Here is a 16,923-nt window from a genome sequence, read left to right on the forward strand (position 1 = left end):
GCACAGGTCACTGACCCACATCTGGGCCTGGGGGGCGAAAATGTAATAATAATAATAATAATAATAATGATGATGATGATGATGATGATGATGATGATGATGATGATGATAATAATAATAATAATAATTCATAGTAAATAAAATTTATAATAAAAAAATAAAAAAATAATATAATAATGATAATGATAATAACTCTGTAATAATAATAATAATAATAATAATAATAATAATAATAATAATAATAATAATAATAATAATAATAATAAAGAACCATAAATGCAAAAATGAAAAAAAGATCAAAAGTGAGAAACAATATATGTATGTTGTGTTGTCAATAGTAAGAGAAACAATTGAGACCCTGCAATTGTGTGTAAATGAGGCAGAAAGTCAGATCAGCAACCTGGGACTTGGTCACAATGTTGGTGATGCCATTTGACAACACATTATGCTTCCTTATATTTCCCGAGGCGGTAGTACCTCCCTGTTTCAATAGCTGGCGCCTGGATGTATCTGAACCATCAGGAGCCAGTGCATGTCCAGTACTTGTCAACAGTGAAGTTCTTGTCAATGTCAACAATTAGAAATGAGCCAATTATATTCTCTGCTCCCACGCTTGTAATTTATCTTCGTTTGCAGTTACCGAGTTAGTGGTAGTATAGTTAAGGCGCGGTATTAGTAATGACACGATAGCATCTGAAAGGTAAATTCCATTGTATATTTACAGTTGTCGTGGCTTAGTATTATTTGAAAATGAGATGTATATTCATCCATAATAACACTGACGTGACCGACAGCCCAGGCGATACCGTCAAAGAGGATAAAAATAAAAGGTTACAAACACATTACAGCGCGACAAAAATTATTAATGTTTGAAATATACCAAAAACTTATTCTGAAACATTAATTTTTAGAACGACAGGAACCAGCCAAAATTACCCTAACTAAACCAAATTAAGATAAACAATAGCAAGCAAAACTACACTAGAATAGTTAAGTTGGTTTCTTGCAATCTGGTTTAAAATATAAAAGTGTTTGCTGTAAGTCGTGGTATACTCTCAACACTAGCCGTCTTGCGTGCGCACGAGCCGGAGTTGTTATGAAGACAGCAAACACTATCCTCCCTCCACCCTCGACCTGGAACTGGAGATAACAAACCATAACACTTTATCTGGACAACACCAACAACCTTCTCCATCACTTCACCAGCCTAGGTCATCTACAACTTATATACGGTAATAGAATATATAAAAAATTTTCTTTGTATAATATGTATGGCTGTGACGTTCAGAAAAAAAACACTATATATTTCTTATCATTAAATAAAATCCATCATGAGACATTAACTTGATATAGGAAGGAAATTATGATTAAAAAAAACCAACATTGGTGTAATGGCAATACCCCAATTCTATAGATCACTAGGTGGGAACAAGGCAACCAATCAACGTTGACTTCCGGTAGGAGCTAAATTCTCATTGGTTGGTTTAAGTAGTGATGCCCCAATGTAGTGGAGTTCCCGAATGTCCTCTGTAAATATTAAATAGCCTCTTGGTAAGTTGTTTCATCAGTTTACGGTGTTTGTAGTAATATTTAAAGATATAATATTCCTTAATTAATTTCTCCTCACATGAATAAAGAAAATGGTATAAAATAACGTAAAATATAAAGAAAATGGAACGGGGGATGAGATAGAAGGTTAAAGAGAGGGATAGAGAGAGACATTATTCTGTGATAAAGCTAAGTGTATATTCCTGATTTTAATTTTGTCAACTAGACGCGGGAACACCAACACTCACACAGTCAGGCGGCCATCATTGCAAGCTGCTGCATTATAACAATATTTAACATCATTGCACCCATATTGTTACCTCTGAGATGACTCTTCCTAATGGTGACAGTAACTCCCTGGCTGATGACTCTGGTGATGACTTGGTGAGTAAAGACAGTAACTACAACAGCTGAGGCAAGTGAGGGCTGTTAACTGCTGTGGGTTTTTTTTTTTTTTGAATCTTAGCGTTTGAAGAAGGTTTAACTCGAGCTTTGTGAACTTGTAATTGAACCTCTTGTGTTATATTACCCACGTGTTATGGTTCACTGAGAGGTATATATGTTAATGTTTGAATTTAAGGTGAATTTAGGCCTTTTGTTAATGGAGACTGACATTGAAATTTGAATTGAAATGAATATGTGTGAAATATATAAATGTGGTTAGCCCTCTTATTGCCTGTTCATTGACCCAGTTCTGTACTTCAACGAACTTTAAGTCAGTTAAACATGAATTAAATGATGTTTTTTCCCGAGTACGTTACTGGAATCTTTCAAACTACATAAATTAACTGCCAAAAGCTGATGTCTTAGGTGTAATAATATTTTGTTTCGTCAGAATACTGTACTAGAAACCTCTGATGTTAATGAGTGTTAAAACAGTAAGGAACAATGGTATAATGAATAGGTCTCAGGCAGTTTGTCGTGAGTGGAGAATATTTTCGTGTCTCGGGAACATCACAGTACATACGATGGGTAAAATGTTATCTGTAGATTTAGTTTTGCAAGATTGTTGAGTGTGGAACATGACTTGATATTGTGTTTTGGGGGTGAAGATGTTGTGTGATGAACAATTAATGATGAGAGAAAAGGAATCAGTGAAACCAAACCTAACCTGATATAACCTAATCTAACGTACCAAAACATAACCTAACTTAAATTACCTCACCTTACTTAACCTAACCAAACCTAACCTGATATAACCTAATCTAACGTACCATAACATAACCTAACTTAATTTACCTCATCCTACTTAACCTAACCAAACCTAACCTGATATAACCTAGTCTAACCTACCAAAACATAAGCTAACTTAACCTATTTCACCTTAACCTAACCAAACCTAACTAACCCAACTTAATCTAACCTAACCAAACTCACTTAAAAGAAGATTGTTATGTTTGGTATAGTTTTAGCCAAACATCACTCATTATGTAGCTAGAAATTACATCATCTCTGTGTTTTGTTCAGTTGAAATCATTCTTAATTCAGTCTTCATACCTTCAGTTAGTCTTAGAATATTTCCTTTATTCTGGAGATAAACAAGGCTGGGTAGAAGTGTAGACAAAGTGTGCCAACTAGTAGTACCTTAGCAAACAACATGAAACTTGCCAGAATGATGTGTCGCAGTGTCTGTATTCATGATTGTGGGGGACAGATAATGTCTTCTCGGGGTCTTGTATGTGACGCGTTAGGTAGGTAGGGCAAACCTTACCTTACTTGATAAGTACTAGAGTTCTGAACATATTTTAGGATTGGTGGTCGCTTGAGCCATAGTGGTAGGTATGCCATTGTCACTATACTTGCTCTGGCAAATGTAACAAGCCGTCAATGAACTGTTTATAATATCAGTAAGAACGGACCACCGAGTGTTGACAAGCTTTAAAATTTCCCTATGAGGTGTTGTTGTGTATGAACTTGCATTGCGTTGAAGGGGTTCACGGTATTATGTTAAAGTCTTGGTAAGTTTTTATCCTAGCTCATTGCCCCATAATTGTTATCATAGTCTTTACCTCTGACCATCTGATGCATAGTGTTATTGAAAGCTCGACAGAGAAAATATGAAAATAAGTCTCCGTTGATGATTGATGAGTAAAAACACTTAAATTCATTGTTTTTGAGAGGTGTTTATGTTGAAGTTTGCTGCATTGTGGGTAGCTCCACTTAGCTTCACACTACTGTACCCAAGTGTAGTGTAGAGGTTGCGGTATTGTGATTTTTTTTAAAGTCATGTGAACCAATAATGCCTAATCTAACCTAATGCTAACCTAACATAACACTACCATAACATAATGTTAATCTTACTTAACTTAACCTAACAATTCAAAAAATTATACAAGTTTGTTAAGTGTAGTTGGTTTGTAGTATACATTCCTCAGGTTAGGTTAGGGTTTTTCTTATGCAGTTCCAACACCTGGTACAGTAATAATACATTCAAGTTTAATTAGCTGCCAGTAGTAAAATTATTGGGAGGTTCATTTAAAATTTATGTATTCTTTAGCTTTTGATTCTTTACCATAGTTGTATTACTCATTATAAAAGAACTGCATGATTGTGTACTTTCCATGATGGATGAGTGACATGTATTTCCAAAGACTAAATGCCATTACTGTATAAAACACTGGCTGCAGTTACATCAAGTGATAAGTGCAATTAACACAAAGACTTGCTGAAAATTAATTTCTAAACTATTCTTCATGCTAGCACTAGACTTATGCCGGGGTACTTTACTTTATCCTCTTCACCAGTTGTCAACTTGCAAACTGCTTGGGCAGTCAGTCATGTCTCTGTTATGTAATGCCGGCAAGTATGGGCATGTACCCCCTTAGCTACTGTGGTGAAATGCTTCTGTTTTTTCTTCACCACAAGGGAACACCATTAGCTATACTTTTTCAGCAGATCGTTTGGTTCCTTCCATTTTGCATTAAGATGGAAGAGGTAGAAATGAGAGACTTCCATGTGTTAAATATCAGGGTGCCATATGTTCGGGTATAAAGAAACGCAAGAAAAACCATTACACAGTGTATTTGGACACAGATGCATCAGGTTGAACGTAGTATATAGCAGTGATGTTGGTCTCAGAATGCTGGTCTTGGTTCCAGTCTCGGACATAGTGTTCTTGACTGCATCACTGATATGTGGGACTGTATGCTTATGTGCCAGTATTGTGACTGCATTTATAAAGGGTACAATAAATGATGATAAGGTGTAGTAAGGCACAGCTCACCTTATACAGTAGGACTACTGCAAGTTGCTTGTGTATTCAGTGATCTGCTTTAATTTACTCAGTACAATATGTACCGATAAATATAACGACACAAATCTTTCTTCCTTGTTATCTGGGGTGTTGATGGATTGTCATCTAGTCGAGCTGTGTTGGGAATCCCTTGGTAGGGGATTATACAGTGCTAAATGTACTTGTTGTTGGGTGGGGAAGGCATCCATCTGTGTTTATGGTGAGTAGTAGTCTTGTATCATTTGTATGAGACTAATCATGCATGTGTATTCAACAATAACAAGATTCACCGTGCCTTATATTAATACCCATAGGAAATATATTAATTATAATCGTTATATCACCTAAATCCCACATTACATAATGATATATGTACCTAAACTAAACATAAATGTTTATTGTCGAAACAATAAGATAAAGTTTTGACAGCCAGTTCAAAATAATGTATGTAAAAAATGAAGGCTCTAGTAGTTGGTGATGCAGACAGTATCTGTACTAGTTTCAAAGTAGCTTGTAATTTTGGATCACCTGAAGATTAGCCTTTGCTTATTTCACCTTAAAATTAACCACACTAAGCTAAGCAAACCTAACCCCCACAGGTAGGATTATGGTGGTTAATTTTCATGTGAATTAAGCTAGAGTGGTAAATCTTCAGGTGATCTGTAATTTTAGAGTGTAGATTAGCCATTAAATAAGTTGTTTATGCAGTACTGTATAATATTTCACATGTTGAGTGATTTATTTGTTTCTTACATGACATATTAATTGTCTTCACCAGGATGATACCTCAAGTGTAGGAAGTGGTTCCAATGCTGATAACTCCCGCAGTGGGACTCCAACACTACGCAGAAAAGGTCGTAACAAACGTGGACGAAAAAAGGCCCCAGCACCTCTTAAAATGGGATACAAATTTGTGTAAGCCCCATTTTGTACCTCTTCTTAGTTTACACCAAAATTCAGTTATATATTTTAAGTATTTGTTGATTGAAAATCTTAGTAACCAAATTATAAGATTTTTGTATGGTTAGAACTAAAGGTGTTATGAGCACAGTATTGATAAGTCCAGTCAGTAGTTTACATGTCACTTTAAACGGTGATTTACAGTACAGGATCGTTTACAATTTTTACTGAGACAAGTGTAAATATTTCAAACGTTGAATGCTTCCCTCTATTATGTAACCTTCACTTCAGTTATTGGTGTCAAAGTCTACATAGATTGAGGTAAAAACATTTGCTACTCATTATATACTGTTTATTCTTTCATGTGAGACCTGTCATGAGTAGGAAGTCTGAAGAAATATTATTTTCTTAGATTAACTTCAGGACATGTTATTATTTAGAGATATTAGATAAACAAGGGAGAAAGTAGACAGACACTCATTTCACAAAGAACTCTTAAAGAAGCAATGAACAAGTACCCCAGAGTAAGTTTATCAGTCACTCAACACTGTTAATTATCACCTGGGTTAGTACCTTAGGGATTGATGTGTATCATACAGTGCACTTAAGTCTATCATTCCCATTTCACAGGGTTATAAAAACCCTGTGAATTGCATCCAAAAATCAAGATGTTTCCTTAATTTTTTTTAATGTTGCACAATTTTGGCTTCACCATTTCAATTAATAAACTCTCCATGTATTAGATATTTTTGTGTTTATTTTTCTTGTGAATTTTATTGTTGTCATGTATGCTGTCTCGTATATATTCTCTGTGTTCTCTTGGTCCATAAATCCAAATTTTGATTCTTTCCCTCCGTGCCATATCTTCCCTCACACTCTCCTTCTCCGGTACTTCTTTGTGGATTTTCATGTCCTCTTCCATTTCTCTGGATCCCATGAACATCCCCATATCCATTCCATCCTTGTCGTATGTCCAAACCTCTTTCTTGCCAATTTTCCTCCTTACTGCACATCTCTTTTATCATTTTTATTTTAATTTTAATTTTATGTTATGTTTTAAATGTTTTTGTTGTCCTTATTTGTAATATATTTATTCTTTCATAATGAGTTCCTTAATATAGTTATTGTGCTAATGCATAGTCTTGTTCCTCCAATATACATTATTACAGTACAGGATGTTGGCACTGTTTTCTTGTAAATTCCCACAAACAATTATTCATTACATTATATTTATGTTTTGGTCTGTCAGAGTACACATTAAAATATCTCTTATAATCCCAACAGATGCTATTTAAAAGAAGACCACGGGCAGCCCATATTTGGGGTGCAGTTTAATCAGCACCTACGTGATGGCCAGCCACTCGTGTTTGCAACAGCTGGCAACAATCGTATCTCTGTTTATCAGTGTATGGATGATGGCGCCATCAAACTCCTACAGTGTTACAGTGACCCGGACGTAAGTTTGTGACTGTTTATTTGTGACCTCTTAGCATAGTCCTCTGTCTTAGTTTTCTCCTTATATATGAATGTCAAATATTCTATTGTCATTTTATATTTTCTTATATGGGAAGTTTTCCTTTATAATGATCAGTATGATTGCCTTTGGGGGAGGTGAAGGTCAGGAGGATACAGAAAGTACCTTCTGTCCTAAGGGTTGCTGGTTCAATTCCAGGGCACTTATAGTCCACTCAGCTGTAAAAGGGTACAGGACTTTACAATTGGGAAATGAAGGCATTTGAGTGCAGTGTCGGCCACACTCCTTCCTTGTATACCAAAGGCTTATCAGGCAGTCATGTCTGTGGGACCCACTCTCACGATGAGTGTTTTCATAGTTCAAGAGGAGAGTAAGACTAATTTATGCCTTTCTTGTGTTACCAGCCTGAGGAGAACTTCTACACGGTGGCTTGGAGTTATGACACAGATACGGGTAGACCAACCCTCGCCGCCGCCGGCTCCCGGGGTGTTATACGAATCTTTTCACTCGCCACAATGCAGTGTGTAAAACATTTCATAGGTAAGAGTACTTTATGGGAAGTAAACAAAGAACTATTTTGCTGTACAGTCACCCAAAAACTATCTTTACAAAATTGGGTTGAGAAAATATGATGCAACGGACGAAAGATTTTGACAACCCTGTCGAGATAACAAGAGTCACAGTGTTCATTCTGAAATCCATCGACCCCCACGGTAAGATAGCTTTTGAGTGACTGTACATTTCAGTTAATTTTCATGGTAAAGTGTTTAAACATGCCTGGTCTGTAAAGGAGAAACTTCAATTATATTCTCAGGTAGTTTTGGTTGACACACAGACATACAGAAGGCAGTTTTTGTGAAACTAACATCAGATTTTATTTAAAATTACTTAAAAGTTTATACACCATGATGAAGATTGTAGGGCTGTTAAACTTGAGTCTTTCTAATGTTAAGAAAAATTAGTAAGCCAAGAAAACAGATCTGAGAACCTTAAAAAAAATTTACAGCCATATTTTTTGTTTCTCATTGAATACAGAAATTAATAGATAAAGTAGAATCTATTGGGTGTATGATATTTTTATTCCAAAGAGGATCCAATAGTGATATATACAAGGTGTTTGATAAGTAATGTAACCTATAGAGTAGAATTACCACATGAATGAAGGTAAACTAGTCTGATGTATTAAGTCTTGTGTATTGTTTCTTTGTTCATATTGTTCTCATGTTCTTGAAGGCCATGGAAATGCTATCAATGAGTTGAAGTTCCACCCACGGGACCCCAACTTGTTACTATCAGTTAGCAAGGATCACGCTTTAAGGATGTGGAACATTCGCACTGACATCTTGGTGGCGACCTTTGGTGGAGTAGAGGCCCACAGGGACGAGGTGCTTAGTACGGTGAGTAGCATATTTACCCTCACTAAATGTATGTCTCTCCCTGTCTTTCTCTATCACTGTCTGTGTCTCTCTCTCTCTCTCTCTCTGTCCATCCATCTCTATCACTGTCTGTATATCTTTGTCCCTCTCTATCACTGTTTGTATCTGTCACTCTCTATCACTGTCTGTCTCTGTCCCTCTCTATCACTGTCTGTCTCTGTCACTCTATCACTGTCTGTCTCTTTGTCTCTATCACTGTCTGTCTCTGTCCCTCTCTATCACTGTCTGTCTCTGTCCCTCTCTATCACTGTCTGTCTCTCTCTATCACTGTCTGTCTCTGTCCTCTCTATCACTGTCTGTCTGTCACTTTCTATCACTGTCTGTCTCTCTGTCCCTCTATCACTGTCTGTCTCTCTGTCCCTCTCTATCACTGTCTGTCTCTCTGTCCCTCTATCACTATCTGTCTCTGTCCCCTTATTTATCACTGTCTATCTCTTTGTCTCTATCACTGTCTGTCTCTCTCTGTCCGTCTTTATCACTGTCTCTCTCTGTCCCTCTATCACTGTCTATCTTTCTCTGTCTTTCTATCAGTGTCTGTCTCTCTGTCACTGTTTTTTCTCTCTATCACTGTCTGTCTTTCTCTGTCCTTCTATCACTGTCTGTCTTTCTCTGTCTTTCTATCACTGTCTGTCTGTCTGTTTGCCACTGATTGTCTGTTTGTCTCTATCACTGTCTGTCTCTGTCCCTCTCTATCACTGTCTGTCTGTCTGTCTGTCTGTCTCTATCACTCTCTGTCTCTGTCCCTCTCTATCACTGTCTAACTCTCTCTGTCTCTCTCTAACTGTCTTTCTCTGTCCCTCTCTATCACTGTCTGTCTGTCTGTCTCTATCACTGTCTGTCCCTCTATCACTGTCTGTCCCTCTATCACTGTCTAACTCTCTGTCCCTCCTATCACTGTCTCTGTCTCTCCCTCTCTATCACTGTCTGTGTCTCTCCCTCTCTATACTGTCTGTCCTCTGTCCCTCTCACTGTCTGTCATCTCTGTCCCTCTATCACTGTCTTATCTTTCTGTCTCTGTCTCTATCACTGTCTGTCTCTCTGTCCTCTAGCATTTGTCTGTCCTCTGTGCTGTCTGTCTCTCTGTCCTCTAGCCTGTCTTAGCTCTCTGTCCCTCTCTATCACTGTCTGTCCCTCTGTGCTGTCTGTCTCCCTGTCCTTCTCTATCACTGTCTGTCTCTGTCCCTCTATCACTGTCTGTCCCTCTATTACTGTCTGTCTCCCTGTCCTTCTCTATCACTGTCTGTCTGTCTCTGTCCTCTATCACTGTCTGTCCCTCTCTGTCTGTCCTCTCTGTCATCACTGTCTCTGTCTGTCCCTTCTGTCCTGTCCCTCTCTGTCTATCACTGTCTGTCCTCTGTCTGTCTGTCCTCTGTCTATCACTGTCTGTCACCACATGTCCACTGTCTGTCTGTCCCTCTCTATCTCTGTCTGTCCCTCTGTATCCTGTCTGTCCCTGTTGTCCTCTGTGTCTGTTCCTGTCTGTCCCTCTGTATCTCTGTCTGTCCCTGTCTGTCCCTCTGTCACTGTCTGTCCCTGTCTGTCCCTCTGTATCTCTCTGTCCCTCTGTATCACTGTCTGTCCCTGTCTGTCCTCTGTATCACTGTCTGTCCCTGTCTGTCCCTCTGTATCTCTGTCTGTCCCTGTCTGTCCCTCTGTATCACTGTCTGTCCCTCTGTATCTGTCTGTCCCTGTCTGTCCCTCTCTATCTCTGTCTGTCCTGTCTGTCCCTCTGTATCTCTGTCTGTCCCTCTGTCCCTCTGTATCCCTCTGTATCTGTCTGTCCCTGTCTGTCCCTCTGTATCACTGTCTGTCCCTCTGTATCACAGTCTGTCCCTGTCTGTCCCTCTGTATCACTGTCTGTCCTTGTCTGTCCCTCTCTATCACTGTCTGCCTCTGTCTGTCCTTTCTATCACTGTGTCACCAATCCCACCACTGTCTGTCCCTCTGTATCACTGTCTGTCCCTGTCTGTCCCTCTGTATCACTGTCTGTCCCTGTCTGTCCCTCTGTATCACTGTCTGTCCCTGTCTGTCCCTCTCTATCACTGTCTGCATCTCTGTCCCTCTCTATCTCTTGTCTGTCCCTCTCTATCACTGTCTGTCCCTGTCTGTCCCTCTCTATCACTGTCTGCCTCTCTGTCCCCCTCTCTCACTGTCTGGCACCAATCACACTCACTCTCTGTCCCTCTCTATCACTGTTTGTCTTTCTGCCCCTATCTGTCACTGTCTTATCTCTCTGTCTTTCTCTATCACAGTCTGTCTCTCTATCTCTGTCTATATCTCTCTCTTTTTTCCCTGTGTGTTCCTTGGTGGACAGAATCACTAGCAGTATGAACTCTCTCCTCATCTTCCATTGTTGTCTCTCTTGAACTGCTCTACCAGGTGTATTCTATCTTGGTGTTCCCCTTCCACAGTGAGACCTTAAGAATATCCATGAGAATGACTTTTGTTGTTTTATATTACACTCCATTATCATGTATCACCTTTATATACTCGTAGTCCCCTATAACCACTTGATGCCATGGCTGAGAGTTAACACACCTACACCTGTTTCTTAAATGGCCAACCTTCTTCACCCTCTATCCATTACCTCATTCTCTTCTGTTTTGCTTCACACTCCTTCCATTTATACTATTCCTTATGTTTCCCTGTTTAGTGCATCCTATTTGCCTCACACATATAGCTCTCGGACACATAATTTTGTCACTTTAAACGTGGTTCTTTCTTATGCATCCAGAATATGTTTCACACCTGAACAACATTGTTATCCATTGTTCACCAGTTTTAGATTTCTGTCAGCCATTGAAATTATTTGTTAACTTCACTGATCTGATCTTATTTTTGTCAATATGATTAATTATGATGAGGCTCTGTTTGAATTCTCTGATGATTGCTGATGCTGAGGCTCTGTTTGAATTCTCTGATGATTTATTATGCTGAGGCTCTGTTTGAATTCTCTGATGATTAATTATGCTGAGGCTCTGTTTGAATTATCTGATGATTAATTATGCTGAGGCTCTGTTTGAATTATCTGATGATTAATTATGCTGAGGCTCTGTTTGAATTCTCTGATGATTAATTATGCTGAGGTTCTGAATTCTCTGATGATTAATTATGCTGAGGCTCTCTTTGAATTCTCTGATGATTAATTATGCTGAGGCTCTGTTTGAATTATCTGATGATTAATGATGCTGAGGCTCTGTTTGAATTCTCTGATGATTAATGATGCTGAGGTTCTGGATGAGTTCTCTGATATAACCCTTTAGTCAATGTGTAATCAGCTGCTGCATTTATGTTAGTTTACTGTTTTACTTCTACTAGATCTCGTGTTCCTTTTATTATTTTTACTCGTGTTGTGTTTTGTTGTTGAAATTGGATGTGAAACTTGTGTACTCATGGTATTTTAACTCCTTAATCCCTTCACTATTGATATTTACTTTGACTAACACCAGGTGATTTTATTCAGCTCAGACATGACACTATACACAAGGGGGTTAATTTAAGTTCAGTAATCTCATAATGTTTACTCTTCCAAGTCTCGCAGTTGTTTTCATGTATGTAATTCTACAGGATATAGATGTGGAAGGCATGTGTATTGTATCATGTGGGATGGACCATTCCTTAAAGATCTGGAAGCTGACTACAGACATCATGCTCTCCACCATCAACCAGTCGTACACGTTCAACCCCAGTCGAGCAGTGAGACCGTTCCCAACTGTACAGCAGAATTTCCCTGACTTTTCAACCAGAGATATTCATAGAAATTATGTGGACTGTGTTCGCTGGCTTGGTAGATTCATCCTATCCAAGGTAAATTTTGTATTTTTGTATTTCTGTCATTTGTTTATGTAAATGAATTGAATTGATAGCGTATTGGAGTAGGGCCCCACTTCAAGATTTTATTTAATATTTTTTTTTGGGGGGGGGGGCAGTAGTAAGCAAAAGTGCAGTATAGTTATTTATAAAACTGTAAACAATACATTATTGAGGGTAAACAATTTCTACATGGAAAATATGCACTCTAATGCAGGACATTTATTTTTCCATTTTAAGTGTATTTTTACTTGAATCCACCTCACCTTTGGAACAGATATACAGCTTTTCTCATGAATTTGGTGGAATACAACCTGGACGGTGGATGTGGGCTGTCTTAAGAATGAAGGTCCTCTTAAAGGGGTTCTAAGTTTTTTTTTTTTTTATGCATACAAGTGGGATATAGATATCCTTTAACAAAATAATAATGTATTTCAATGTTGTTTCTCTTGCAGAGTTGTGAAAACACCATAGTGTGCTGGAAGCCTGGTCTCCTCAATCAAACAGAGCTGAAGCACAACGACACCAATGTCACAATCATACACAAGTTTGACTACAAGGAATGTGAAATCTGGTTCATGAGGTTCTCCTTGGACTACTGGCAAAAGGTAAGGGTGAATGTGGGTCTATTTTTGATATTGTTTAGAACCACAAATGAAAAAAATTATACTGTTTGTTTTATATGTTACAGAAACTCACAAAGTTTTGTACACACCATCAATACAATTCAATGTGCGCTCTGTTTTCACGCGCAGGATTTCAAGACCAGTCTAGGTCGCTGAATTGGCTGAGGCGGACCAACTTTTACCTGGTCACCACGATCACCAGACATAACTCCCCTTGATTTTTCCTATGAGGGTTTTTCAAAGATGTAGTCTACAGGACCAAGGTGAAAAACTTGCAGGATCTTAGTGCTCGGATCACAGCTGCATGCGCACTAGTGGTCACCAACATGTTGAGCCAAACACGGCATGTACTCGAGTACCGCCTTGATGTCCTGCATGCTACAAACGCAACATACATTGAATTGTGTTGATGGTGTGCACAAAACTTTATGAGTTTATCTAATATATACAGTAAAACAAATGGTATTGTTTTATTCATTTGTGGTTCTAAATTTATTAACAACCAAAGTTGTCCAGGTCTTTTTCAAACATCCTGTACTTCTACTACAATCATTTAAAGATTTTTATTCCACTTATAACATGGGTGTGACAGCAGTGAATGTACAAGCTAGAAATGAGTGAATGATATGAAAGTAAATGATAATACAAGAACAGGGAAAGGAAAAAAATAAGATTATTCTCACCGTACATAGTGTATGTCAAAAAGTTAGAATTAAAAATGCCCGCTGTACCTGATTTTACTTCTCAAATGTTTACACTTTTATTAATTTTTCATTCTCCCCTTTGAATGAAACTTTAACCGCTGACAGTAATAAACATCTGAGTGAAGAAAATTGGTCTTTATTTCATGGATTTGCAGACATTGACACAATTCATTCTAAACGTTAATATTAGGTGTCATATTTTCAGTTCTCTTGTGGTGCTTGTGGTTTCTTTAGTTCCTTGTCAGTATTTTGATTCAGTCTTTAACCCCTTGTGCATGGGGTCTGTCATTAGCCAAATAGAATATTAATAGTGGCGTCCCCGTAGTGAAGGGGTTAGTGAAGTTTACTGCAAGAGCAAGATGCTTGATGAGCATAGCCCGGCAGAGTGTCTTGGAGTCACAGTCACAGTATAACCTACCAAATAAGTGATGGTTGGTGAAATTGAACTCCTTCACCAAGTAGAAAAGCATTAGATTCACACTGTTGTATCCCACCTGGGTTTGTAAGCAAGATAAGGGAAAACTAGCCAGCACAGGACCCTGAAAACTTTATACTGTAGGTGCTGTTGTAAACATTTTTAAATAATTTGGTTATATTTTCAAGCTACAGGGTATTTGGTATTGGATTAATTTTTGCATTAGTGACCACATGTGTATTCCATCTTTGTTTCTGCTCTGGTTCTTCTTTGGTTATTGATTATTACCAACTTTTTCATAGGTTTGTCTTCTGCATGCATTATCTCCCAGTGTCTTGGCCACCTGTTGTTGTGTCCAAATTTTCATGTATTCTTCCTGCATCTGTTACTTGCAGGTTTTTTTCTTCTTTCTTATGTTAAATTAAGAAATCAGAAGACAGTCTTCTAACTGAATTATGAACTTAAACAATCTTTTTGTGATAAAGTGTTAACAGCCTGAATTGTTGCAGGTATTGGCAGTTGGTAATCAACTGGGTCGTACTTACGTTTGGGATCTAGATATTTCCGATCCATCTCAAGCCCGATGCTCAACACTTACCCACCCAAAATGTGTTGCCCCCATTAGACAGACGGCCTTTTCACGTAACGGTAATATTTTGATAACCGTGTGTGACGATGCCACTATCTGGCGCTGGGATAGAGTAGCGCAACAATAGAAGGTTTGATAGTTTATAATAAAAAGGATACAAAATAAAAGGAAAGCCTTACTTTGTAAGTGCTTTGTTGCATAAGGATTTATGCTGCAGTCATACATACTTCAGTTTCTTACTGATTTGTGTTCCTCCGTCTTTTGTATTTGTGTACAGCATGTGAAGGAGTGATTCACGTGCATATTATGCTCATTTAGTTCTCGTCTAAATGGAACATTTTAGTATTACGATTATAATTGAAAATAATTATAGTCATGTTTTGTACCTTCATATTGATAGGATATTCATAAATAAAACTTTTTTGTAATTGTTATTTTTTAACACCCACTTTGGACTAAGACTGTGTACAGTACCTACAGTACGGTGTTACTAGAGTTAAGAGAACAAAACTTGCACTTATATGATTACCATATATCTCTACCACATGACAGGTACAGGACCACCAAAAGCTTGCTAACGGGGTACAGTCCAGCTCGAAATTATTGACTTTTTACTTTTCAAACTTAACACTGAAGCCATAATCCTTACCCATTTATAAAGTTCTGCCATTACACATCTTATGATAAGGATTAATACTGTTGACAACATTCTCAACTGAAACCATCTTGCTTTATTCTTGGAAAAAAATTCCAAAACGTGTTAGAAAAAATAACTTTTGTCCCCATCCTTCCTTTGGCTAAGCACCAGCTACATCCTTACCTTGTTTGCAAAGTCTTGGCACAAAACAGGCAAGACCTTACTAATAGTTACATGTATAAACTCTATACCGCATATACTCGTCTATAATTCTACCTCGTTTATAGGTCGACCCTGATTTTTTGACCAAGAAATCATTAATTTATGATATGCCTCGTTTATAGGTCGACCCAAGTTTTTGAGGGTAATGGAACCGCAAAACCTTCACTAAAAACACTCTACGTCCTATAAACTGAGGTTCGCCGTGCCTGAAACACCGAGCGCCGAAGGCAAATTGTTTACCATTATTACGACACTTTACACTGAAGCGCGGGTAGTTTCAGCAAAAATATTGTATATTTCCATTCAAGTATTTATTCAAGTCAATTAGGAGGGAATATTATTGTAATACAACAGTGTTTTTAACTGAAAATCATTCGAAAAGCGATTATGGTAACGTCTTTTGAACAACGAAAGAAAGCGAAAGGCGATTGTTTTCGTCATGGTTTTATCCCACTTTCCGCTAATACGTATGTCATTTCAGCAAAAATATTACATTTCCGTGAATGTTTTGTATCAAGCACAGTATGAATAGAATATCATTGTAATATAGCAGTATTTTAACTGAAAACTATTAAAAAAACGATTAACATCTCTTGAACATTGGAAGGTTAGGTAAAGTCTTTTGTTTTCGTCATGTGTTTTATCCAATTTTACATTGAAATACATCACGTTTCAGCAAAACTACTATTTATTTCAGAGAATATATTCATTCAGGCGCAGTTAAGGTAAAATATACTTGTGATGTAACAGTTTTTTAACTGAAAACGATTCGAAAAACACGTACCGTCTAGCTGATACTCAACAGCTGGTGGTGCGTCGTGCATCGTAACAATATGATGTTGAGGTGGATTACCGGGTATTATATTAAGTGTGAAATATCAAAAAGGTTTTTATTACCGGTATTGTTTGTAGATCAGTGGGTACTGTGATACCGTATATGATATGATAAGTTAGCCTGTGCTAAGAACTTCAACATAGACTACTGAAAGCACGTTGTAGGGTAATTTAGCCTATTGTAAGTTGGTGAGCTTCATCTGCTCAAGGCACTGCACAGCTTTTCATTCCTACCGGTAAATGGTACATATTTTATGTTTCCATTGTTTAATGGCAGTAAATGATAAATATTTTTCATGTCTAAAGCTAAAAGTTGCTCCTCGCCCTTCCCATCATGCACGGACTCAACCTAACAAAACTATTACCCAAGTAGAGGTCGACCCCCAATTTTTTGCCGAAAAATTTGGTCTTAAAAACTCGAACTACACACGAGTATATACAGTATGTTTATATATATTCAGGTCATCTGAGAGGTAGTTTAGTAGTATTGTATAGC

The 16,923-nt window shown here is 37.7% G+C and overlaps 1 protein-coding gene across 3 annotated transcripts; it reads left to right on the top strand.

The window, feature by feature from the left end:
• Positions 1 to 1,074: 1,074 nt before the first annotated feature.
• Positions 1,075 to 15,162, top strand: LOC121878673 (polycomb protein EED-like). Of its 3 annotated transcripts, none has more exons than XM_042384998.1 (8): positions 1,075 to 1,232; positions 5,559 to 5,695; positions 6,965 to 7,136; positions 7,559 to 7,694; positions 8,388 to 8,551; positions 12,158 to 12,397; positions 12,856 to 13,008; positions 14,655 to 15,162. In XM_042384998.1, the coding sequence occupies exons 2-8, from the start codon at positions 5,679 to 5,681 to the stop codon at positions 14,859 to 14,861; spliced, it is 1,089 nt and encodes a 362-aa protein (XP_042240932.1). In that variant the 5' UTR covers positions 1,075 to 1,232; positions 5,559 to 5,678; the 3' UTR covers positions 14,862 to 15,162. The 3 variants fall into 3 exon arrangements, with proteins under 3 accessions (XP_042240932.1, XP_042240931.1, XP_042240933.1); XM_042384997.1 differs by lacking the exon at positions 1,075 to 1,232 and adding an exon at positions 1,758 to 1,932; XM_042384999.1 differs by lacking the exon at positions 1,075 to 1,232 and adding an exon at positions 2,019 to 2,101.
• Positions 15,163 to 16,923: the final 1,761 nt, after the last annotated feature.

The sequence above is a fragment of the Homarus americanus genome, unplaced genomic scaffold (assembly GCF_018991925.1).
Source record: "Homarus americanus isolate GMGI-L3 unplaced genomic scaffold, GMGI_Hamer_2.0 scaffold23518, whole genome shotgun sequence".
NCBI classification, from domain to species: domain Eukaryota; kingdom Metazoa; phylum Arthropoda; class Malacostraca; order Decapoda; family Nephropidae; genus Homarus; species Homarus americanus.

What these genes read in the sequence shown, in the direction of transcription:
- LOC121878673 (XM_042384997.1), top strand. Translation starts at nt 1,876, where the DNA reads ATGACTCTTCCTAATGGTGACAGTAACTCCCTGGCTGATGACTCTGGT. An exon ending in ATGACTCTGGTGATGACTTG is followed by an intron (nt 1,933 to 5,558) that starts GTGAGTAAAGAC and finishes TGTCTTCACCAG; the next exon opens with GATGATACCTCAAGTGTAGG. An exon ending in GGGACGAGGTGCTTAGTACG is followed by an intron (nt 8,552 to 12,157) that starts GTGAGTAGCATA and finishes GTAATTCTACAG; the next exon opens with GATATAGATGTGGAAGGCAT.